General features: G+C 40.8%; 1 protein-coding gene across 2 annotated transcripts in view; it reads right to left on the bottom strand.

Moving 5' to 3' along the window:
* LOC126162218 (protein regulator of cytokinesis 1-like) overlaps positions 1 to 27194 on the bottom strand; it is a 237256-nt gene that overhangs the window by 22779 nt on the left and 187283 nt on the right. Inside the window, exons 11-12 of one of the 2 annotated variants that reach the window (XM_049918565.1) lie at positions 10360 to 10503; positions 10107 to 10205 (exon numbers count right to left, since the gene is read on the bottom strand). In XM_049918565.1, coding sequence (XP_049774522.1) covers positions 10107 to 10205; positions 10360 to 10503 — 243 coding nt within the window. The remainder of the gene's footprint in view (positions 1 to 10106; positions 10206 to 10359; positions 10504 to 27194) is intronic. The other variant, XM_049918566.1, reaches the window with a different exon arrangement.

The following is a 27194-nucleotide window of genomic DNA, read 5'->3' as shown; positions in this document are numbered from 1 at the left end:
AAATACATGTTGTAATGGTTGAGAGCGTTAGTTACCTTTCAGATTGGATGCGGTGAGTTGATGTTAGTCAAGAATGCCTTTAAGGCGACAAAAATGCCGTTATCAACACATCACTGAGGCTGTACAGAGTCATGTAATAGAGCTATGAGAAACTGGATGTTCCTTCTGCGATACTACAGAAAGACCTGGTGGGACTGTAGCACTGTACACAATTGCTGGCAGCAGTAGTCACAAGAACGTACGGTCGCAAGAATACTGGGCTCCATATGACCCAGTGGCATTACTGAGAGGGAAGACCACTGTATTTGGTGTATCATATCGCATCTGCAGAAGCTATTACAGTAGCAGTTGGCACCACAGTGACACAACAAACAGTTACAAATCTGTTACTTCAAGAACAGCTTAGAGCCAGACGCCCTGTGCTGTGCATTCCATTGAGCCCCAACCACTGACATTTGCGATGTCAGTGGTGTCAAGCAATAGCTCAATGCAGGGCAGAGTGGAAATCTGTTGTGTTTCCTAAGGAAAACTTGTTCTGCCTTGGTACCAGTGATGGCCATGTGTTGATTACGAGGAGTCCAGTTAAGGGCCTCCAACCAGCCTATATGCGTGGTAGACACACTGGACCTACACCTGAAGTTATGGTCTGGGATGTGATTTCGTATGACAATAGGAGCACTCTTGTGGTTCTCACATGCATCCCGACTGCAAATTTGTACGTCAATGGTGATTTGATCTCTTGTGCTGCCATTCATGATTAGCATACCAAAGTTGTTTTCCAACAGGAAGAAGATTGTCAACATACTGTTTTTGTAACCCAACATGCTCTACAGAGTATTGACATGTTGCCTTGGCCTGCTCGATCACCAGATCTGTCTCCATTTGAGCACATGTGGGGCATCATCGGACGACAACTCTATCAACATGCTCTAACAGCAGTAACCATTCCAGTATTGACTGACCAAGTGTAACATGCATGGAACCCCATCCAACAAACTGACATCCATCATCAGCACAACACAATGCAAGCATGTCTACATTTAACATTCTGGCAGTTACACCCATTATTAAAGTACCAGCATTTCACACTTGCAATGGCTTGTCTCGCACTGACATTAACCTATGATCTTGCAATGTTAATCACTTATAAATGTTAACTAGACAAATATATTCCCAAAATTTCATTACTCTACCTTAATTATTTCTTGAGGCTGCAATTTTTTTTCCATAAGTGTAATAACACTTCCGTTGGGAGAGAGGAAATATGAGCATTGATTCAACAGACATCCTGTTCTGTGTATTTCAACTTGTGTCAATGAGACTGAGGGTTCATTCCTTTGAGGTTTTGATAAAAACTATCCAGAACAATCTTAAGTTGAATGACCACATAATACAAATACAAGGAAAAGCAGATGCCAGACAGAGATTCAAAGAAAGAATCTTAAGGAAATGTAACTCATCTACATCTACATCCATACTCCGCAAGCCACCTGACGGTGTGTGGCGGAGGGTACCTTGAGTACCTCTATCGGTTCTCCCTTCTATTCCAGTCTCGTATTGTTCGTGGAAAGAAGGATTGTTGGTATGCCTCTGTGTGGGCTCTAATCTCTCTGATTTTATCCTCATGGTCTCTTCGCGAGATATACGTAGGAGGGAGCAATATACTGCTTGACTCTTCGGTGAAGGTATGTTCTCGAAACTTTGACAAAAGCCCATACCGACCTACTGAGCGTCTCTCTTGCAGAGTCTTCCACTGGAGTTTATCTATCATCTCCGTAACACTTTCGCGATTACTAAATGATCCTGTAACGAAGCGCGCTGCTCTCCATTGGATCTTCTCTATATCTTCTATCAACCCTATCTGGTACGGATCCCACACTGCTGAGCAGTATTCAAGCAGTGGGCGAACAAGCGTACTGTAACCTACTTCCTTTGTTTTCGGATTGCATTTCCTTAGGATTCTTCCAATGAATCTCAGTCTGGCATCTGCTTTACCAACGATCAACATTATATGATCATTCCATTTTAAATCACTCCTAATGTGTACTCCCAGATAATTTATGGTATTAACTGCTTCCAGTTGCTGACCTGCTATTTTGTAGCTAAATGATAAAGGATCTATCTTTCTGTGTATTCGCAGCACATTACACTTGTCTACATTGAGATTCAATTGCCATTCCCTGCACCATGCGTCAATTCGCTGCAGATCCTCCTGCATTTCAGTACAATTTTCCATTGTTACAACCTCTGGATACACCACAGCATCATCTGCAAAAAGCCTCAGTGAACTTCCGATGTCATCCACCAGGTCATTTATGTATATTGTGAATAGCAACAGTCTTATGACACTCCCTGCGGCACACCTGAAATCACTCTTACTTCGGAAGACTTCTGTCCATTGAGAATGACATGCTGCGTACTGTTATCTAGGAACTCCTCAATCCAATCACACAATTGGTCTGATAGTCCATATGCTCTTACTTTGTTCATTAAATGACTGTGGGGAACTGTATCGAACGCCTTGCGGAAGTCAAGAAACACGGCATCTACCTGGGAACCCGTGTCTATGGCCCTCTGAGTCTCGTGGACGAATAGCGCGAGCTGGGTTTCACATGACCGTCTTTTTCGAAACCCATGCTGATTCCTACAGAGTAGATTTCTAGTCTCCAGAAAAGTCATTATACTCGAACACAATACGTGCTCCAAAATTCTACAACTGATCGACGTTAGAGATATAGGTCTATAGTTCTGCACATCTGTTCGACATCCCTTCTTGAAAACGGGGATGAGCTGTGCCCTTTTCCAATCCTTTGGAATGCTACACTCTTCTAGAGACCTACGGTACACCGCTGCAAGAAGGGGGGCAAGTTCATTCGCGTATTCTGTGTAAAATTGAACTGGTATCCCATCAGGTCCATGAAGGAAGTCTCTTACAATGTGCTTGTACGACAGATTCTTTGGTACTGTTTGTGCTGTTTATCAATCTGGGATCCTTATGAGGTAGGACTGATAGAGAGAGAGAGAGAGAGAGAGAGAGAGAGAGAGAGAGAGAGAGAGAGAGAGAGAGAGAGAGAGAGAGAGAGGTTGAGGTTATGAGATCATTAGAGAGATAATCAACAAATCCAGTGGCAGTCATTACAAGAGAGGCAATGTGCATCAAAGGCAGATTTACTATTTAAATTGTGGCAGTGCACTTTCTGGGAAGAGTTGGACAACACATTACATTACTTCCTCATGCATCTCCCAAACTGAACAGGATGAGAAAATTAAAAAAAAAATAGGGGTAACGCAGAGGTTACTGGCAATCATTCTTCCCATGTGCTGTTCCAGGTGGAATGGGGAAGGGGGATCAGTTAGTGGTACCAGAAGTAGTACCCTCTGCCACACACTGTCAGTTGGCTTGCGGAATACTGATATACACTGAAAAGCCAAAGAAACTGGTACACCTGTCTGATATTGCATAGCCCCCCCCCCCCCCCCCCCCCCCACCCAAGCACACAGAAGTGCCGCAACACGAAGTGACATGGACTCTACTAATGTCTGAAGTAGTGCTGGAGGGAACTGACAGCATGAATCTTGAAGGGCTGTCCATAAATCTGTAAGAGTACAAGGGGTTGGAGATGTCTTCTGAACAGCACATCACAAGGCATCCCAGATATGCTGAATAATGTTCAGGTCTGGGGAGTTTGGTGCCCAGCAGCTGTGACATATCAGGGGTCCCATATCACTTCAACTGCACACCATTACAGAGCCTCCACCAGCTTGAACAATCTCCAGCAGCAGGGACCATGGATTCATGAGGTTGTCTCCATACCCATACACATCCATCCACTCAATACAATTTGAAACGAGACTCGTCCGACCAGGCAACATGTTTCCAGTCATCAGCAGTCCAATGTCGGTGTCGACTGGCCCAGGTGAGGCTTAAAGCTTTGTGTTGTGTAGACGTCAAGGGTACACAAGTGGGCCTTCAGCTCCGAAAGTCCATATCAATGATGTTTCATTGAATGGTTAGCACGCTGACACTTGTTGATGGCCCAGCACTGAAATATGCAGCAACTTGCGGAAGGGTTGTATTTCTGTGACGTTGAACGATTCTCTTCAGTCATCACTGGTCCTGTTGCTGCAGGATCTTTTTTTGCCCACAGCAACATTGGATATTTGATGTTTTACTGGATTCCTGATATTCATGATGCACTCATGAAATGGTTGTACAGGAAAATCCCCACTTCATCGCTACCTCTGAGATGCTGTGGCCCATCGCTCATGTGCTGACTATAGCACAAGGTTAAACCTCATTTAAATCTCGATAACCTGCCATTGTAGCAGCAGCAGCAACAATCTAACAACTGTGCCAGACACTTGTTGTCTTATATAGGCATTGATGACCACAGTGCTGTATTGTGCTTGATTACATATCTCTGTATTTGAATACGCATGCCTATACCAGTTTCTTTGGTGCTTCAGTGTAGATGCATATGCAGGACATGTATGAGCAGCTTATCATCACCTTTTGGACTTTGGGAAAGGTCGAATTATTGACATGATGGACATAGGAGCTTCATACCGATAGAGTGTACAGGCTGTAGTGGTGTGACTGCAGGACATGTGGTTAATTTATGGAGTAAGAACAACAATGTAGCGAAGAATAGTTGGCATGGGTTGTTTCAGAAGGACTGCACCACAAGGAGGTCATAGGATTGTTTGAGCTGCTTTGCCTATTAGATGGATGACAATAGCTGAAATTCGGGTAGCAGTTGCAGGCAGAGTGTCACTATAAAGAAAGGTAATGTCCCATTTTTTTTTGATAAATTGATTTTGTGTCATCCCTAGTCTGTTCCTCGTGGATATTTGGCAGTTGATGAAGCTTTGCATAGTTTTCCATGATCAATTCATTTTCATGTATGCATGAAAATTAAGCCAAGTAAGTATGGCATAAAACTGTTTGTTATTTCTAATGCTTTGATAGGGTACATACTTAGGATGGAGTTAAACTCAGGGAAATGGACACAGGAGTCAGGTGTTATGGAGTTTTTTAATCAATTGTTGCAGAATTATCTTTATAGGGGCAATACCACACACATGAATCACTAACACCCGTCACATGCTTACTTTATTTCTTATTTATGGGCACACACGATTTAGTAGCAGACATTTTGCATAAAGATACCGCCTACCAATAACAAACTGCATCCACCAGGTTTGCACAAAATATATGCCTATATAAGAAAGAGCCAGTTAGGACAAGTGTATCAGAAAGGAGCATCTTGATGATGTCCAAAGTTTGAAATTGCTGTGTGTATGCCCCAATGTTCCAAAACATACCTCAGTGAGGAAAATTAAAGTATAATGTGGATTTCACACGTTTCCTTTCTATATAAAATAAATCACACACTAGCAATTTCAAATACATGAGGGGGCAGACAAATGAAAATTGAACACAACGGGACCATGGAATGGTTCCATTCAGAAGTAATTACCACATATGTTAAGTCATTTATCCTACTGGGAGACAAGATGAACGATTCCTCTTTATAGAACATGGTCAGCCACTGATGGATCCACAACCCCAACCACTCCTGCACTTCCTCATCCACATGAAACCAACATCCATGCACATCTTTTTTCAGTCTGCCAAATGTGAAAACCACACAGTGAAAGATCTAGCCTGTAAGGAGGACGCTGCAGCATTTCCCAACAAAATCAGTAAATCATAGCATTGATCCAACAGCTGAAACATCCCACATCTCCCCAGCCAAAGAAATCCAAAACTGATTACACAAGTTCCGATTATGTCATGATGACCTCCTACTTTGACTGCAGGGGCGCTCTGCTCCTCAGGTTCCTTGAATGTGGAACCACAGTAAATGTGCAGCATTATGAAGACATTTTGCAGAAACTGCAATGCACCATAAATTCAACACCTACGAATGCTGTCAGATGGATTTGGTTGGGAAATACTGCAACATTCTCCATACAGTCTGGACCCTTCATTGTGTGATTTTCATATTTTTACATATTTGAAAACCTGATGGCAGTCATGTGTGAATGTTGGTTTTGTCGGACAAGGAACTCCAAGAGTGGGCGCCATTATGGATACATCAGTGGCCAGGCACATTCTACAAACAGCAATTGATCTTCTGTGTCTTAATGTGTATGGCAATTACTTCTGAGTGGAACCATTCCAGGTTCCTGCTGGGCCATGGGTCCAGGTTTCATTTGACTGCCACTTATACACTGGTGTCCAAAATTAAAGCAATAAATGGAAATTTTGCAAAGTTGCATTTAGTTTGCCTCGAAATAGTACAAACGGATGATAGTAAAGTACAAACAATGTAAAGAATACAGAACATAAACAAGTGCTACATGCATAACAATAGACAAGAATGTTTTTCATTTCTTCCAACTTAAAAGATTTGCACACACATTCCAACAACTGGTTAATGTGCTCAGTATGGGGTGTGGCCACCTCTGGCAGCAATACAGATCTGACAATGATAGGGCATGCTGTGAATGATGTCATAATCTCGTTTTGAGGCAATAATGCCCATTCTCTCTACAGAGCTGCTTGCAAGTCTAGGAGAGTGGTTGGTGAATGCTGACATGATGCAACCTATCTATCTAGGGGATCCCAGACATGCTCTATGGGATTCAAATCAGGAGAGTGGGCAGGCAACTTCATACACGAAATATCTTCCATTTACAAGAAAACATCAGCCACCTGTGCCGTACGGGTTCAAGCATTACCATCAGTCAGTACAAACTCTAGGGCTACAGCATCCTGCAACAACCACACCTGAGGTACCAAAACCTCATCACGATACTTAACAGCTGTTAAACCTTGCCGATTCACCTGTACAATTTCATGAAGAGGTGTTCGAGCAGCCAACATAATCCCTGCCCACACTGTTAGGCATCCTACTTGATAAGGGTCTATTTCCACAATGTTTGGATCCCAAAATCATGTTCAATGTTCCCTCCAAACACGAATCCACTGAGAATCACTCTCCAGACTAAATCAGGACTCATCTGTGAGAAGAACATTGGCCCACTGTCTGACCATCCACGTGGCATGTTGACAACTCCACCCTAGACGTTCCCCTCTGTCAAGACTTGTCAGAGCTACACATGCAGCAGGCTTCCGACAAAGGCCACTCTGTCAAAGCCTTCTGTACGCTGTTTGCCACAATACAACATGTCAAGTGGATGCTGCGAGGGCAGATGCCAGTTGCCATGCAGTGCTAAGGCGGTATCATAGTACCCTTACAGCTAAATAATGGTCCTCTGTTTCAGATGTCGCAAGTGGTCGGTCCTGCCCTCGTCTTTAGGATACAATTTCGGTCTCTAGAAAGTGTGACCACATTTGTGAAACAACAGAATGATTCACATTAAGCTATCGGGCCACATGAGCTTGCGCCTGTCCTGCTTCCATTCTTCCTATGGCCCTCCACCGCAGAGAGTGTGGTAGGTGTCTTCTCTGTGCCATACTGCACTGTCTATGACTATGTATACAGCTAATTTGGATAGGGGGTTACCCGGCAAACACTACCGTTTTTGAAAGGTGCCATGACATCATTGGCGTGATTCTCCGTTGACTGGAATGCCATCATCTGTGCAGAACATGGTCGTATGGACATCTGTTAAGTTTGTATGATTGTATCTGGTCAGGGAATCAGCGGTTTGTTGCTTTAATTTTGGACATCAGTGTATCATAATAATAACCTTGTATTATAAGAACCACCTCGTTAATAAGTAGGCCACACGGGACCTTTCCTCTGAGACATTGTACAAAAGTACCAAATTCACTGTTATAGAACTGTGATTTTTTTTGAAAAAATGTACTAAAATCGCCAGGCAAGTTGACTGTCCTGGGAGCTGGAGACCAGTGTGGAAATTAAAAGCAGTACGAGTTATGGTGTAGTGTGTTATTGAAGGAGGGCATGCTGTGAGAAACTAGGTGTGGGCTCCATTTTGTTGAGTTGGGAAAGTGGAAGGGGTCAGATGTGGAATAGGGTGATAGGAGGAGGGAGACTTTATGTACTGGTCTCTGCACCCTGGCGACTGTAGTTTTGAGTTGTGTGGGCACCAGAAAGAGCTGAGCCACATGGATTTTGAGTTATCTATTGCAACTTCTGGAGTATATTTCTGTATGAATATAGCAAAGATACACCCAGTACAGGAAATTAGCTTTTTTTAAAAAAACAGGAAAACCATTACTTTTGGGCTAACATTGTACTTCACTATGCAGTGTCTCTCAAGTGAAGTAAAGGATAATATTAGGTTAAAAATTGATTCCTTTGTGTCTTATTTTATCAGAAAATATCATTTTATTGTAGGCTAAAATTCTGGACAGAGAGAGAGAGAGAGAGAGAGAGAGAGAGAGAGAGAGAGAGAGAGAGTATCATGTACCCAGTGGCATATTTATCTACTGTGTGAATCATCAAAGTGATGATAACCTTAGATTTCAGAATAGTCGTACAATGTTGAAACTCGAAATGAGTGTTGGCAAAAGCTAGTACCCAAAAGATTGAGCATTTTGCTTAACAATTGATTATTGAAGTTTTATCTGATGGTATTTACAAGAATCTACTACATCGAGTGTTTATGTGGTCTCAAATTAAGGGTTATGTCAGAAAGAATAATACAAATGTATGCTAGCAGACAAAGAATGATCAAAATGAAGCTTCACCACCAGAATGGCATTACACTGTGAAAAACAAAGGCACTGAGCTTGAGGGAATGAATATGTAGATGATGATGATGATGATGATAACAATGAATAGCTCATTTTTTGTTAAATTCTGACAACAGTATTAATGCCCATACACATGCCACTGACTCACTCTCAATCAGAGAATGCATCTGTTGGTGGTATACCCTGCTGAGCTACAAATGTAACTGTGTTCACATTTTACAGTTTTTATCTCATTTGATGTATTGCCTGTTGGCTTTAATCTCAGGATCTCTGGCAGATGTTTAACAATTTTGTTGGCACTTTGTCAATGCAAGTGGCTGGTGTTCTGAGAGTTTCTTCCTCCATTTTTGGTAGCAGACTCCAATTACAGAATCAGAAATAACATGTGCAAGCAACATTTTTAGAATAACCAACACCGCACAGATGGACAGAATACTCAAAATAGAAAGGAGAGTAATCGGAAAAGGCATAAACAAAAGTTACCATGAAAACTGACACTGGACAGCAGCTTATAATGAGCCTGATCAGGAGTAACACATTGTTCTTTTGGACATCTTGTCAGGACACAGGAAAACACAACCATTATGAGAACAAGAGAGAGAAATTATGGAACAGTACAAATTGCAATACAAGTTTTAAAAAACAAAACTGACAAAATCAAGCAACTGGAAAAAATCAAGCTAAGCAATAAACAACATAAATTTACAATGGGTAGAGTGATTTCATATGACAAAAAGCTTAAGTCCAAATAATGAAGATTTATTTGGCCAACACGAAACTGAAAAATGATTTGTACAAAATTGTCTAAAGCAGTGCAATGAAAGACAACAAATGTAAATAAATAATAGATAAATTACTTTTACAGTGCAAATAATTAACCTGGAAATGGTTTCCTTGTTTCTACAATGTACTGTTTCAAGAACCTCAACACCACGAAAAAACAATATAACAAACTAATTTTATAGTGATGCTACAAAAAGGAAATACGTTCAGATCTGTACAATTTCCTCAATCTCATGAAGCCAGATGCATTTAATGAAATGTAATATGACTGACACAGCATAACCAACATAATACCCCAAACATGCAACCCACAAGTGACACCACAGGTTATGGTCAAGCTATCTTACAACCTTGGCGTATAACCACAAACAGCACCATCCAATGACACATGGTAGCCACTGGATGTTGCCCTCCTTTCACTAATGAGTGAAGACTTTCCTTAGTCATGAACATTTTCCATCAATCAGCCATGTTATTTCAGAATTGTACTAGATCTACTGGAGTATTCCTGTAGGGGTATTTTAAAGAATCGAGTTAAACTAAAGTAGTCAAATTACATCTGCTACAGTGGAGAATAATCCAGTTCCACCATTTTCAGGTCTTAATGAACTAGATGATGCTCTCTTACCTTGAAAACAGAATACATTCCACCATCGATCTCCCCAATGCCAGAAACAAATGTTTCATTCATATTTGGCAGTGGTGAAAGCAGCCTACGACGTGTCACCTGAAAGATTAGGGAATAAAAAGAAACAAATAAAGAAAGAAAGTTTGATAAATTGTATCTAATTGCAAATCTCTCAAAAATAACTTACCTTATTTGTATATGTCTTACCAGCTAAATTTTTAACCTAATTTATAACACACAATACAAAACTCACATTATTATGACAGTCTCTCTGGGGCACTAATTCATGTGGTTTTGGCCGGTATGCGAACTGCTGTTTCTTGTGTGATGATGTACTTTCAAAATCCAATTTTCGTTTCATTCCACCACTTTCTTTTGATGAGTGCTGTTTTTTCTGCTGAAAGCAAAATTATAATGGTTAATAAGTTACTAAAATATTCATCAAATAAATAAAACCCTGTCTCCACAGTTCTGTTCATTATAGCGGAGGAGAGTGGGGCTCCAGGAGCAGCAGAGGAAACTTTAGGTAAGTTGGCAAGCTATTCAGATTTCAAACTATAGCTAATATAAACAAACATAATCTGGAAACTACGAGAGGATAAATGATATTTTTAATTCTAAGTCTAATTGATTCTCTGCCCCATCTCCAGCAATAAAGTTAAATGTTCCTTTGAGTTGCTGCTGGTAGTGTGATCAAGTATGCATGAGGCATGCTTGCTTGCTGGTGTGCCTGTCTGCAACTCAATGGGTTATCTTTAAAGTTAGTACCAATCTATCCTTTTCCTAATATTGTTTATATGCCAACTGGGGGTTCCCATTGTTTGGCATCACATTTCATTCTTGTACTTTTCACTATGGGTACTTCATGTTTCAGTTCTCTAGTACAACGCAAAACCACAATGTAAGGAAAAGATACATTGCTACTTACCATATAGATGACATGTTAAGTTTCAGACAAGAACAATTAGGAAGAAACTTACATATAAGCTTTCAACGACAGCCCTCTTAAGAAAAACAAAGAAAAAGTGAAACACACAGACATTTATTCACACAGCAAGCACACCTCACAGACGCATGACCTCCATCTCTGGTAGCTCATTTCCGAATGCCACATGAGTGAGACGTGCTTGCGTGTGTGTGTGTGTGTGTGTGTGTGTGTGTGTTTCAGACAAGGGCTGTGGCCAAAAGCTAATGTGTAAGTGTCTTAATTGTGGCTGTCTGCAAATTAGTGTGTCATCTTTATGTTAAGTAGCAATCTATCTTTTCCTTACATTGTTAGCATGAAATAATAATCTTTAGTCTTGCATTTGGAGTAGGAATCATAATGTCAAACTGACCCTTTTCATTGCTTATACAAAACGTCTACAGATATCACTATCTAGTTTTGGTAAGCAAAATACATGTGCATTTATCAAAGTATGTTTCAGAAGTTTTAGGTCTTTCATGAACTTGACAGTACTCATATTATTACCTCAAAAACAGAATATGTTGCATCACTGATTTCCCTATTACCATAAATAAAACTTTTATTTAAATTTGAAAATGGAAAAGCGAGAGAGAAGCAGATTAGAAGGATCACACCTTGTACGTGATTAGTAGGGATATGGAGGAAAAACTACCTAAAAATCTTTGGTTATAGTGCTCTGAATATTAAAAACCAAACAGACAAGCTGGTTAAGGTTGAAGGTAAGACTTCAGTTGCATCAACAGCAGATTAAACAATGACAGAGGATGAAAACACTGTAGTGGAGAGAGACTGCAACATTGAGAAGTACTTTTTCTGAAAATAATTTCAAGTCTTTGCTACTGAAGATTTTTTTAGAGGCAAAACAATAATCAAAATAATAAAATAAATGCCAAAATTGAAGAACTGCTTTTCTGTACAAACAAAAAGGAAACACAATGTGACACAATGCAAATTTAGAGCAATGATGTCTACTATTAAACTGTATTCCCATTAACTGTCATGCATTATCAGTTGAAAACAATAGGAAGGAGCCTCAGAGCCAAAATCTCACAGAATAAACAAACAAATAAATGCAAAATCTCAAAACTATATGCATGATTTGCCTGTGTGAAATGAAATGATCAACAGGGGAACAACAACAACAAAAAACCACAAAGAACACAATTGACATTAAAAAAAATGTTATAATAAAATTATTTCTGTACCACTTTAATTTAGGAAACTTCAACAGTAAGTGAAAATGCAAATTTCTTAAAATTGTTAATTAGTTAATAAGCTATTTATCAAGAAACTGCAGAGTTTACTAAGGGTTAATACTCCCATAATCTTTTCACTTTTGTTATTGCACACCCATATAATTTTTTCTTTCACCAACAAGCTATGAAAATATTCCACGGAAAAAAAACCTGTAATTATAAAATCTAGAATTACCTGTGCAGTGAAAAAGTTCAGCATACTAACCAAATGTGAGCTACCATCTGCCAAAAACATGTTTCAATATCCTGAACGATTTAAAAAGATATGGTAGGCTTTATGAAAACCCATATAATTTTTCCTTTCACCAGCTACCGATGGCCCTCCACTGAAACTATAACTACAGTCGTATCGTTGCTTACGTGGGCAATGTGAGTGCAGGATTTACTCAAGACTGAAGACAGATGTAATGTCCTCTCGAGTCTAGAGAAAAATTCAATATATTACCTATATTTCATATGCAGCGAAGTATGAGCTAACATGCACTGAATGAAAACTCATGGTGACCCACGACCTGTATTTTTTGTTGCAAACTATTCGAATTTGTTGTTGTGAGGTACATAATCTCTAAATATCACAGTAACTAGCGCAATTAACAAGAAGACAGGCAATTCATCATGAAGCTTACATATAAAGCCATACGACACAATCTATTTTTTTCACAGAATAGTTTCTGTATAACAAATTGTCATGCTCCCTTGGTTTAATATTATGCTTGTGCTTGGTACAACACTCTGCAACTGTGCTAGTTGTCTGATCTATGTAGATGCAGCTGCTTTTGCAAGGGACACGATACACACTGGGCACATGAAGAGCTATGTCATATTTAACAGGGCACAATATATCTCGTGTCTTGGAGGATGGCGAGAACACTGGTCTCAGTCCATGTCTCGGCAGCACATGTCCTAACTTGCTGTTCATTGCCCCACAGTATGGCACGAAAGCAGCTGACTTGGCTCTTCAACTGATTTACAAGGCATCCTTATTTGGTGGCATCTGAAAGCAACTGCAAAGTTTCCTTTGTTACAACCATTTTCTCTAAACACGTCTCAAGTGATGCAATTCAGACTGTTGGTGGTTGTCATCAGAAATAACTTTTGCTCTGTGTATTAACACGTTCAGAACCGTTTTCCTGTGTACACGGTGGTGAAAATTATCGGCATTCACGTACCAATCAGTGTGAGTTGGTTTCCTCTACAATGAATGACCAGGCCAGCCTCCTGCCTTACACTCAATTAAAACATAGAAGTACGGTAGCTTGCCATCCTCCTCCATCTCGATGGTAAATTTAATATTGGGTGGGCACCATTCATGTCATCAGTGAACTGCTGCAATGTATTGTCACTGTGAGGCCATATCAGAAAGCTGTCATTGACGTGCCTTAGGAAGCAAGACTGACATAATGCCACCAAGTTCATAACCTGCTCCTCTAAGTGCTCCATGAAGAAATTCGTGACTGTCAGACACAGTGATGGGGCCATCACTGTGCCACCCAACATTTCATAACATTTGGTGCAGTACAAAAAACACTCACAAAAATGAAAGTAGGCCGAAACGACGTAATCGTTAAATAAAAGTTGCGTCACTTTTTACGAGGGTGCCAGTACAAGACAAGCAAAATTTTTTGGTCCAACAGTTCCACGTGGAACCATCAAACTGTTCTGTCATGTTTTAATGGCAACATACTTCTTTTAAAGTTAGCAGATAATCATGTACCCAAAAATCTTGCTGAATCATATACACTGTCACAAGTTTATGTGAATTTAAGAACTAAATATGGTTTATTGATGGCTCAGTTTACTCCTTTTTTTATTATTTGTTTCCTATGATTGACAGTCAAATCATTAAGTTATTGCAGAAAAAGTAACATGATCAATAATCTTGTCCTCTCTTTTACAAATTCAAAAGTGTACCTTATGTTATTCTGACAAGTTTGTAACAGCTTTTTGCTTTTTCAGGACCTGTTAATGTAACTACTAAGTTGACTGATAGTACAACTTAATCACTGAAGAACACAGGACACTATGTCTTGTGTCTGTTGCAGTCAGTCTCCTATTCGTTTCTAAACTCTTCTCCCACAATTAGTTTACTCTTTGCTAACCTATAGTTATTTTACAGCAGAGTGTTGTTGCCTTTGTCTCTTAGCTGGATTATCTGACAACTCATTGCCAAGCACCCCTGTATGAGTTCCCCCTGTATGAGTTCCAATCCATTTGAAAACAATATATCAGAATAGTTTTGTAATCTTCTGATATCAGGTTGTACTTCTCCAAACGAGAACTCTTTGAATCTTCTGATATCAGCTTGTACGTCTCCAAATGAGAACTCTTAGTCTCTCTCTCTCTCTCTCTCTCTCTCTCTCTCTCTCTCTCTCTCTCACACACACACACACACACACACACACACACACACACACACACCGGCCATTAACTTGAGGGGTAGTAGAATGGCAAACTGTTCTGCTGGGTTATTGATAAATATTGCAATTCCTGATCCTGTTCCTATCCTGATCCTGTTCCTATATGGCTTCCATTTGTTCATACACAAGCACATCAACACTACAGAGCTTCCCACACACTCTTTTGAAGTCTGCTATGTGGGGACGAGGGGCTAATTTATAAACTCTAGTACAGCATATACAATTTGTTTGGTATCTGTGTTACAAACTTTGACCATTTCTTATTCTTAATATGTATGGATATCAATCCTGCAGAAATTCACAACACTTCATTTCATCTGGTCTGATGACGAGGCCTTTCACTGTAACCAAATTGATTATTCTTTGTGTCATCTTAATTATGGTGCAAGCTGTATTATTGTTCTAGAGTCTGTACCGATACTGGAGAGATAAACAACAACATAAGTAATATTTCTCATTAGCTGATAATTATTAGTGCTTCAGTATGTTGGCCCCAACTGAGTACAGTAGACATTTAGACACATTACTTAAAGTTATATCGCTATCTCTCTCTCTCTCTCTCTCTCTCTCTCTCTCTCTCTCTCTGATATTGAATGTGTTTACCTATGCAAACACAGTGTTGAGTATGAAATTTAGATATTATGAGGGTTATTTGGAAAATAAGGTTTATTTATTATAAAATTTAACCATCACAGATTTTTCAAAAAATTGTTTTTATTTAATTCCTTACAAGTTTCTTCATTTTTGTACAGAGTTTTCTTATTTGTTCATACATCTACCATAACATATTCTAGGAGCTTTTGTATCCTTATGTCATTGATGTCTCCCGCCTATAAGAATAACCTGTTTCTAACCGCTGCTTTCACGTTGTCATCTGTTGTGAAGCATTTGCTACTGAGAAACTCTTAAGTAGTTGTACAAGTGAAAATTGCTCAGTGCTAAGTCTGGACTGTATCTTGGGTCCAATCTGTTCCCATCCAAACAATCTACATCTTCATCTACATACAAACTCCGCAAGCCACAGTACGGTGGACGATGGAGGGTACCCTGTACTACTACTAGTCATATTCTTTCCTGTTCCACTTGCAAATAGAGCAAGGAAAAAATGACCGTTTATATGCCTCTGTATCCCTAATTTCTCATATCTTTTCTTTGTGGTCCTTACAAGAAATGTATGGTGGCAACAGTAGACTCTCTCTGCAGTCAGCTACAAATACTGGTTCTCTGAATTTTCTCAATAGTGTTCCTCGGAAAGAACATCTGCTTTTCTCCAGGGAGTCCCATTTGTGTTCCTGAAGTATCTTTGTAATACTTGCATGTTGTTCAAAACCACCACTAACAAATCTAGCTGCTCGCCTCTGAATTGCTTTGATGTCTTCCTTTAATCTGACCTTTTGCAGATCTCAAACACTCAAGCAGTACTCAAAAATAGGTCACACTAGTGTCCTACATGCAGTCTCCTTTGTAGATTGAACCACACTGTCCCAAAATTCTCCCAATATACCAAAGCTGACCATCAACCTTCCCTACCACAATCCTCAAATGCTTGTTCTGTTTCATATCACTTTCCAGCATTGCACCTAAATATTTAAGTGACGTGGCTGTGTCAAGCAGGACACTACTATTAATTCTGTAACTGAACATTACGCTAGACATTTTGTCTAAGTTATCCTGTATCCTCCTACAGTCACTCAACTTCGACATTGCTGCCCATCCTGTCCACTAGATCACTGACACTGATCAGGCAGAACATTATGACCACCAAACTACTATCAATATAAACCAGTCCAGGTGACAGCAGTGTCACCTGGCAAGGAATGACTGCTAGCCAGACACATGCACAGTGCCTGTAGTATCAGTGAGTGTGCTGTGCATGTGTAGAATGGGAAAGATGCATTATCTATCTGAGTTTGACCAAGGGCAGACTGAGATTAGCCCAGAGGCTTGGCACAAGCATTTTGAAAACTGCGTGACTTCTTGGTTGTTCAAGAAGTGCTGCGGTGATTGTCTTCAACATGTGGTGAAACAAAGATGAAACCAGAAACCATGTCCATTCGTCGTGAGGTGTGTGTGCACGTGCGCGGCAATGAGAGGGCATGAATCTGTTGTCTTAGACAGAAAATCCATCTTCTTCCAGTGGAACAACTCCTTGGCACCTATACTGTGGGATAGAGACAAGCTAGCAGCAGCTCGCAGCTCCATTATGTCCTGGGGAACATTCATGTGGGCATCCATGGGTTATGCGGAGCTTGTGCAAGGCACCTTGACAGCCAAGGCATATCACACAATGGCTGCAGACCACGTACATCCCTTCACGATCATCATGTTTCCTGATGGCAGTGACATTTTTCAACAAGGTAATGCACCATGTCACAAGGCCAGGAGTGTGTTGAAGTGGTTCTAGGAACACAATGGTGAGTTCCAATTTATGTTCTGGCCCTCCAACTCACCAGATCTGAACCTGACTGAACACGTCTGGGATGTGATTGAATGTGGCTTCAGAGCTAATTGCCCCCCCCCCCCTTCCTGGAATTCACAGCAATTAGGTGACTTGTGTGTGCAGATGTGGAGCCAATTCCCTCCAGCAACTTACAGGTCTCATTCCTTCAATGTGTTGCCGCTGTTATCCATGCCACAGGTGTACATACCTACATAGGTGGTCATAATTTTCTGGCTGATCAGTTTCTGTATGTATAAGACAATAAAGAGTGGTCCTATCACACTTCTTTGGGGCACTCCTGACAGTACCCTTGTATCTGATGAACACTATCCATTTAGGACAGTATACTGCATTCTATTACTTAGGAAGTCTTTGAGACACTCACATATCCGGAAACCTGTTCCATATGCTCATAACTCTGTTAACAGTCTACAATGGAACAAATTGTCAAATGCTTTTCAGAAATCTAGAAATATGGGATCTGCCTGTTGCTGTTAATCCAGAATTCACAGTATATCATTGAGAAAAGGGCTAACTGAGTTTCACTTGAGCGATGCTTCTAAAACCCTGATTAGCGGACAGAAGCTTTTCTGTCTCTAAGAAATTTATTATATTCTAACTCAGAATATGTTCTAGAATTTTGCAGCAAACTGGTTTTAAGGGTATTGGTCTGTAATTTGGTGGGTCTATTCTTTTACCCTTCTTATACACAAAGAGTCCCCAGTGCTTTTTTCCAGTCGCTTAGGGGACTGCGCTGGGTGAGAGATTTGCGATAAATGCAAGCTAAATAAGGGGCCAATGACATAAGCACCCTTTGTAAAACCGAATTGGGATTTCATCTGGACCTGGCAGCTTATTTGTTTTTCAGTCTTTCAATTGTTTCTCTACACCAGAGAAGCTTATTACTATATCATTCATATGGTACTCTGTGCAATGGTCAAACAATGGTATGTTTGTATGATTCTCCAGAGTGAACACTTTCTTAAACACAAAATTTAAATCTTTGGCTTTAATTTTGCTATCTTCTTCTGTCACATCAAACTGGTCAATGAGTGATTGGATAGAAGCCTTAGATACACTTAGCAATTTTACACATGACCAGAATTTTCTTGGGTTCTCGGACAGGCCTTTTGCTATGGTATGACGGTGGTAGTTGTATGCTTCATGCATAGATCTTTTCACAGATGCACGAATCTCTACTAATCTTTGCCTGTCCTCATATGTGTGTAGTTCTATCTTGACTTGAGAATGCAACAGCCTCTGTTTTCTCAGCATTTCCGAATTTTGTAGTTAAATCTCAGTGGTTCTTTTCCATCCTTAATCCATTTACTAGACACATACTTATCCAGGGCATGATTTACAATCTATTACAACTTTGCCCGTAATTCCGCTATGTCCATCATACGGGAACTAAATGATGCCATCTTGATGCTAACAGAAACACTCTCTTAGCATTCTTGACTAATTTGTTAACTTTCATAACCATAGTCCCTATGATGACATGATCACTAATCCCAATTTCTATACTGATGCTGTATGTAAAGATGGCTGCAGAACCCGTGCACAAGTTGCCTTTAGTGCTGACATGAGCCACAACTTACAAATGACTGCACCTTGCTTGCCTGACAACCACAGGCAAGACTGCCTCCACATCTTGGATGAACAATGCCGGCAGACATACCGAGTGCACATTAGCTTCCTTTCCAGTCCTTGCTGCTATCTTCCTATGGGTTCCCGATAATTAAAATCCTCTGCCCTGATATGCTGCTCTGACCCTGCAGAAGGAATGGCCACTTGTTCACTCACAGGCCGAATAGGCGAGTCCAGATGGCCAGCTCCAAATTGGTCCTCCACCTCGAGCAAAGCGAACACCATCCCACCACTCACTCTGCTGTCAGGACAGATCCACCACATCGGGCACACTAGGAGGTGCCTCGGCAAGAGCCCATGGGCAAAACAAGTGACACCTGAGATGTCCCATGCAACATACTAGATACTCCACTACTGCAACACCCTGAGACAAGAGCGTGAATGTGGCACATTGTAGCCAAAAGTGCTTTCAACTCTTGAAGAACTGTGGCCACCTCCTCCTACATCTGCACATATATTACCCATGTTAGAAAGACTAACAGAAGAAGTAAACTATAGAAGCAGACAGAAACCCACATACGCAACTTCCTACGCTCCTAGTGTGTCACCAATGAATGCCGATGCCTTAATGAGGTGTGTAGCTAGCTGGCTGTTCAGAAAAAATGAAAATTCGCTACAGACTGCCTGAATTTACACTTATAGTTAAAATGCAAGATGAAACCTCTTAAATAGAAAGACATGTGTAAGTTAGGAAATTTGATCAGAAATAGGGTGTGAATGACAGAAGGCCATGTTAGTTATTTTGTACTACACATTGAAGTTTAGTCAGTGTAGCGCAGTAAGCAGCTTTGTTTCTTGTTGGTCCTTGCATATAATTGACTAACAAGATTCCATGTTCATCCCAAAACATGGTTACTATAACCTTGCATGTTGAGATTGTCTGCTCGACCTTGACTTTGACTAGTATTGTCATGTGACTGACTGATATTAAGACTCTGGGGTCACGTTAGATGATGGTGTTTGGTTTGTGGGGTGCTCAACTGCGTGGTCATCTGCGCCCGTCAAAGTCCCGATTTTTACACAGTCCAATTTTTTTTTTTTTTTTTTTTTACACAATCCAATCTAGCCACTGTCACGAATGATGATGATGATGATGATGATGATGACAACAGAAACACCCAGTCCCTGTTAAGAGAAAATCTTGAACCTGGGACCCCGTGATCCAGAAGCAGCAAAGCTAGCCACTAGACCATTAACTGCGAACAGCTTGTAAGAAACCCAATTCTTTCATCTTTTTCCCACTATTCCCTCCTTGTTTCCTTCCCTACCTCATCCTACCTACATCAGCTCAGGCAACTGCTTTCAATAATCGAGTATCAAATATTTATTTGTCTTTGTCATGGCAACAGGATGTGTATCTGTGCAATTGTGCATACTTTTGGTAGGAAAAGAGCTAGTGCTCAAAAGGTAGTGTCAATGCCGATTTCTGTTGGGTGTTTCTATGCTCCATGAAGTAATCCACTATAGGCGAGTGGTTGCCTTTCCATTATTGTACATATTACTCCATCCAGGAATTTCCATTATTGTTACAAACATGACCTGGGTATTATTTAAAGTGCAAAGCTGAGTCTGATAGGGTGTAAAGAGTTTCTGAGCAGCAATTTTCTGTGGAAAATATAGACTTGATAAACGTGGTAATGCGCTTTTAGTAAGTATGAAATAAAGATTGTGTACGTACATCTTCTTCCTCAGAACTGAGAAAACATGAAATTTTTGCACATATGAGGTTGAGACTCTGCCTAGGAATGAAGTGGTGAATGTAAACAAACCACGCGTAGCTTTCTGTGAATTTGTCACGAGTAATGTCCAAACATTAATTTGTATTTCATTTACTAAATAGGAATAGGGACAGATTAGGGTGCATAAATATTGCCGTAGGTTATATAAAGACTGTTTCTCACAAATCATCATCAGTTAAATGTGTCTTGTGAAGATTGCGAGGTCACATGTCTATGGACCTAGTGAGTGAGAGAGTTACTGAATTAAGAAAACTGCCCATGTTATTATACCACATCACATTAATCATATCATTTATAAGACACAAATGGATCTTCATGGCAAAATGGAAGCTTGGCAAACTTAACTAGAAGCTATTCTGCCAGTTGATGATCTCTGACTACAGATAAACCATTTATTACAGAGTAGGTCCCACCACTGACAATTCAGTGTTGCACTTACAATCTGATAATGAAGTTCTCAGGGAAACTTACAAGGCAGCCTGGGCCTTCGTGTAACAATAGGCATCTCTTTGCAGTCATGGGCAGATGGCAACACTGTAGGCATTCCAATTCTGACTGCTGGAGAGAACCTATTACTGTGCTTCAACATTTCTGGAGCACAACAACAAGAGCAAAAGAACCACTCCCTTTTCAATACTTCTAGGAAGCTATGAAGAAAGGGAAGCTAGAAACTGATTTCACTAATACAGACATATATACCTCTTACCAATATGGGAGTTAAAAGCTACCTTGTCTGTACTAAAGAACGTAGCTCCTGACCATGACAGTTTTCACACTACGGCCTGCAACAACTAAACTGCCAATGCAAAGACATATTCCAAAACTTTTTAACCAATTCTGGTCAAAAAGACACTGCTCAAATCTGAAAAAAAAAAAAAAAAACAACAAACTACAGCTTCTTCTCATGAAACAAGGGACAGATCACAGTCCACAAATAATTATCATTGCATTACACTTTTCAGTTAGCCAGGAAAGAATTTTTAGCTCTACGTCAACAACCACTTTGTAAGGGTGTTTGAAACCAAGAACGTTTCTCTCTTTCACTGTGGTTACAGAATATACAACCCGATCAAACTGGAGAGAGCTTGCTTGTAGGTAGCATGGCATACTACACAAATTAACATTTGCTGCACAGCTAATGGTCTCATTCATATCTTCTATTTTACTGTTATTTTTTTACATGCAGTCACAACTATTCTTCACATTGTTTCACGTATGAAAATTATGTCATAGAGGAAGTTATTCTGGTACTATTATTTTTATGCAGCTTTTAATAGTTGTCTGTCCACAGCTAATGTGGAGTACACTACTCTTTACACGTGAATGACTCCCCCTATTATCTTCTGTTTTGCCATTACAGCTCATCAAATGCAGCAGACTCCAGGTTGGAGAGATGGAAGGAAAACAATGATATTATTTGCAAAAGTTTTACACATCAGCGTTATTTACTCTGAAACACTTGACCTGCACCCAAGAGTCACTTTTCGTGTTTAAACATATGTTGATGTGTGGCCTTATACACTCCTGGAAATGGAAAAAAGAACACATTGACACCGGTGTGTCAGACCCACCATACTTGCTCCGGACACTGCGAGAGGGCTGTACAAGCGATGATCACACGCACGGCACAGCGGACACACCAGGAACCGCGGTGTTGGCCGTCGAATGGCGCTAGCTGCGCAGCATTTGTGCACCGCCGCCGTCAGTGTCAGCCAGTTTGCCGTGGCATACGGAGCTCCATCGCAGTCTTTAACACTGGTAGCATGCCGCGACAGCGTGGACGTGAACCGTATGTGCAGTTGACGGACTTTGAGCGAGGGCGTATAGTGGGCATGCGGGAGGCCGGGTGGACGTACCGCCGAATTGCTCAACACGTGGGGAGTGAGGTCTCCACAGTACATCGATGTTGTCGCCAGTGGTCGGCGGAAGGTGCACGTGCCCGTCGACCTGGGACCGGACCACAGCGACGCACAGATGCACGCCAAGACCGTAGGATCCTACGCAGTGCCGTAGGGGACCGCACCGCCACTTCCCAGCAAATTAGGGACACTGTTGCTCCTGGGGTATCGGCGAGGACCATTCGCAACCGTCTCCATGAAGCTGGGCTACGGTCCCGCACACCGTTAGGCCGTCTTCCACTCACGCCCCAACATCGTGCAGCCCGCCTCCAGTGGTGTCGCGACAGGCGTGAATGGAGGGACGAATGGAGACGTGTCGTCTTCAGCGATGAGAGTCGCTTCTGCCTTGGTGCCAATGATGGTCATATGCGTGTTTGGCGCCGTGCAGGTGAGCGCCACAATCAGGACTGCATACGACCGAGGCACACAGGACCAACACCCGGCATCATGGTGTGGGGAGCGATCTCCTACACTGGCCGTACACCACTGGTGATCGTCGAGGGGACACTGAATAGTGCACGGTACATCCAAACCGTCATCGAACCCATCGTTCTACCATTCCTAGACCGGCAAGGGAACTTGCTGTTCCAACAGGACAATGCACGTCCGCATGTATCCCGTGCCACCCAACGTGCTCTAGAAGGTGTAAGTCAACTACCCTGGCCAGCAAGATCTCCGGATCTGTCCCCCATTGAGCATGTTTGGGACTGGATGAAGCGTCGTCTCACGCGGTCTGCACGTCCAGCACGAACGCTGGTCCAACTGAGGCGCCAGGTGGAAATGGCATGACAAGCCGTTCCACAGGACTACATCCAGCATCTCTACTATCGTCTCCATGGGAGAATAGCAGCCTGCATTGCTGCGAAAGGTGGATATACACTGTACTAGTGCCGACATTGTGCATGCTCTGTTGCCTGTGCCTATGTGCCTGTGGTTCTGTCAGTGTGATCATGTGATGTATCTGACCCCAGGAATGTGTCAATAAAGTTTCCCCTTCCTGGGACAATGAATTCACGGTGTTCTTATTTCAATTTCCAGGAGTGTAATTAACAATGGATCAAAGAAAGTGGTCAAAGACATCTTTTAACTCTTGTTTCCATAATAAAGAATTTAGTTAGGTTGGTATTACAGTATCATATTTCTTTGTCAAAGTTGATATGTCAAATATTTATGTCAAAGAAGTTTGATGGTTTAATAGGGAACTTCATCAAATCTCGCCTGTCGTCAAATAAATATAATCAAATCTAGGGCCTCACAGTAGATTTGATTATAAAAGTCAATTGTCTTCTGTTCACTGCAATGTGAAATGTTAACATTTGACCAGTAGTGTGTTTGTAAATATGGCTGTGAAGTTTAATTTGTGTATGCCGTCAACAGCAAAATTAATAGAAATTATGAAGCTGATGAGGCCTTTACAATGTAATACAATGTAAGGCACCGTGAGTACAAAAATAGATTAAGAAGACTGGAGAGCTACAAATAAATTGCATGTGCGTATGCATGTCTTTTGGTAGTGTAAGGGACACTGTATTCTCTTGAGAACTCATATATTGAGTCAGAAAGTCGCTTACTGGATTCAGTTAATTTTCTGCCAGAAACAACTGATTGTAAAGGTAGGAGGTGTTACTGTCAGTAGACATCCCATCTTAGTTCCCCCTCAACTGTCTCAGGAATCAACGGATCTGGTACATCAGTGAAGGTGGCAACTACAGACGGAACAGGAAGGAAGGTAGCTAACACGCTGTCACCTGGAATAAGAGCTGCTTTGAACAGCCTGAAGGGGAGGAGGATTCATTACATATGTCTGCCACCGAATGGATGACTGTCATCAGTGACTTCCGACTTCTTTTAGATGAACTTATGCTGTGTTTCATATAGAACAGACTGAATCAAATTCTTGGTATGAAATAAAAACACCACGGAGACAGTATCATTGTAGACAATGACTGGTATCATGAACATCCTAGGTGCTTTTAGTGCTTACATTGTTTCCTTGGGTGACTTTTTGCCACATTCTTAGGGATCTAATTTTATTAGGGATAAAATGACAAGAAATAGGTTCCACGAACTTACCATATTCCTTCCCTTTAATAAAAGGTCCTCCCACACTCCAAGCATTCCCACTGTCAAGTTTTCTCTTCTTTCTGGAATACAGTATAAGTTCGTGCACAATTGCCTCTGGTGTTCCCTTCCAGGTGAAAATGTTGCAGTTGATGACCTGTTACCCTCAAGCAAAGCAATGTGCATGCTTACTGCACAATTACCCAGTTTATGCCAAACGAACCAGACATATATGGACTAAAACTCTGGACAGCTGCAGACATGAAATTTCATGTAATTTTCAATGCCTTCAGGTACCTTGGTAAGGAAATAGTCTGACCAGACAACCAAACGCTGGGAGAGTACAGCATTCCTTGGCTCATAGAGCCACTTCCAAACCAAAGGAGGAATGTGACAACAGACAAATCCTTCACATTCCTTCAGCTTGCCAAGAAACTTTAACAGAAGTGGGAACAAGGCAAAAAATTCACTGAAAACTCCCAAACTGTGTGAAGGAAAACAAGTATGACTTGACATTCTACAATCATCTTTAAGAACAATGATAAGCAAGAGTGCATCATGGCAGTGTGTCAAGAAGAAAAGAATATCATTCTTAGTGCACTACATCCTGAGGTAGCAGTGAGTAAAATAGCACAGAAGAAACTAGAAACTGTCCTCTTATACAATGCTACGGAGTATGGTGTGGATGTCATTGACCAGTGATTTGTAGATATTCGTTGAAGGTTGTTTGCGGAAGATTTTTGATGAATGTGTGTTACAACATTCTAGGCATTATAATACTTCTTTACTAATTATTTTATATACCAGGAAAAATCTTTGAACATTATTAGTCAAATATGTGGTATAACTACCAGTGGCTGGTACCAAGGTCAGCATTGTGAAAGGCTGTCTCTTTTTGATCAGCTGGTGACCTAGGAATATGGAATCCGCCTGTTGTCTATGGTTTGCAGGGTACCATGTGACAAAAGGGCAAGCTGTGTTTCGCATGAGCAGTGCTTTCTAAATCCACGTTGATTTCTGGATAGAAGCCTTTCTGTCTCAAGGAAATTTATTATATTCAAACTTGGAATGTGTTCAAGAATCCTGCAGCAAACTGATGTTCGTCTGTAATATGTGGATCCGTTCTTTTAACTTTATTATATAATGGAATCTTCCACTCACTTGGGACTGGGCCTATAGGATTTAGGTCTAGATGCCTAGTGACAGCAAGAGGTGAGAAACATTCTTGCAAAATTTTGTCAACAGAGTAGATAAGATTGGTGCTCCAAAGTTAATGGCAGAAGTTTAGCTTTGGGTTTCTACGTATTTTTAATTTTTTTTTTTGTCCATTTCTACATGATAGTCCAAAAGTTTTCATGTTACAGTCAAAGAGGAGAAGTTAATATGAAACAAAACTCTAGATTCACAAGAATGAAACACTGACTGGCACTGCTGTTTGACATGCTCTTCGCAAAATGTCTCTTTGTCGCCATTTAGCAATTTTTTTCTGGCAACTCTCAAAATCAAATCCAACAGGTGGAAGTGTTTTTTTCTTCAGAGATTCTTTGCGAGCCTGAATGACCAGCTCTGTGCAACATAATCTTTTAAGTTTTTCTACTGTTTCATCTGAAACGTTAATTTTGTGCATTTTGTTTATTCTTCTTAGGGGCAGATACAGGAATCCTGTTCCACTTGGCATTGTATGACTCTTTTTGTAATCTACACAATATTGAATTACGGAACAACAGTTTTTTTAACATTTGTCTGCACCTTCTGTTGCCTTCTCTCTTGGCAGGAACTATGACGCTTCCCTCCTTTTCATTTTCAGTAAAATTAATATTATCAACAGCACGTTGGTCCACGTATCTGCCAATTGTTTTCCATGGTAACTTTGGGTGCTTGCATTGTGAGGTAACAAAGCACATTATTGTGAATGGGAATCCAGTGGTGTGACAATGTTAGTGATTACTCTCTAAATTTATGAGGTAAGGGAATTTTTTAAAAAGTTATTGAAGGTCTAGTTCACACTACGGTATCTTCAGTTATCAACCAGCTATTATAGTGTTGATGACCTCAATGTCTAGAAACACTAAAAAACAACAAAGAAAACAAATACAGTAGGGTAAATGTCTAAAACAATACAGGAGTCAAAATATGAACTTTATTGAAACAAAGCATTTACACAGGCAGTTGCACTGGCAGAATGAAGATTTTAACTTAAGCCTGGTAACAATTTACTTTGTGAAATAATGGTGAAGTGTCTTACTTGATGAAGCTGCAGCATGTTCACATGGCAGTATCACACCACTGGCTGAACACCAGGATGCAAGACTGATTGTGGCAATCATTGATGATACTTCTTTTTTCAGACATTCGAGAATGCCCTGCTATATTGGCTGAATCAAACGGGTAACATTTGATAGGAGAAATAAGGTACAAATCCCATCACACTCCAGTTCTTGAGGGCAGGTTATTCATTGTCAAAATAGCTTTTCACAGGAATCCCTTGTTTTGTGAAACTTTTTGTACCTCCAGGACAAACGGGCAAATACGCTACTGCAGGTGTGGAAGCCCATGACTGTTCACACTGTTTGGACACTATCAGCCAATAGTTTGGCCTCCACCTCTCTGCCAACATCATCTGTTAATGATGCACGTGCAGCAAGATGGGCTGGTTTACT

The sequence above is a fragment of the Schistocerca cancellata genome, chromosome 2, assembly GCF_023864275.1.
Source record: "Schistocerca cancellata isolate TAMUIC-IGC-003103 chromosome 2, iqSchCanc2.1, whole genome shotgun sequence".
Lineage (NCBI taxonomy): Eukaryota > Metazoa > Arthropoda > Insecta > Orthoptera > Acrididae > Schistocerca > Schistocerca cancellata.
The sequence above is the reverse complement of the archived record's forward strand: the minus strand, read 5'-3'. Positions and strand labels throughout refer to the sequence as shown.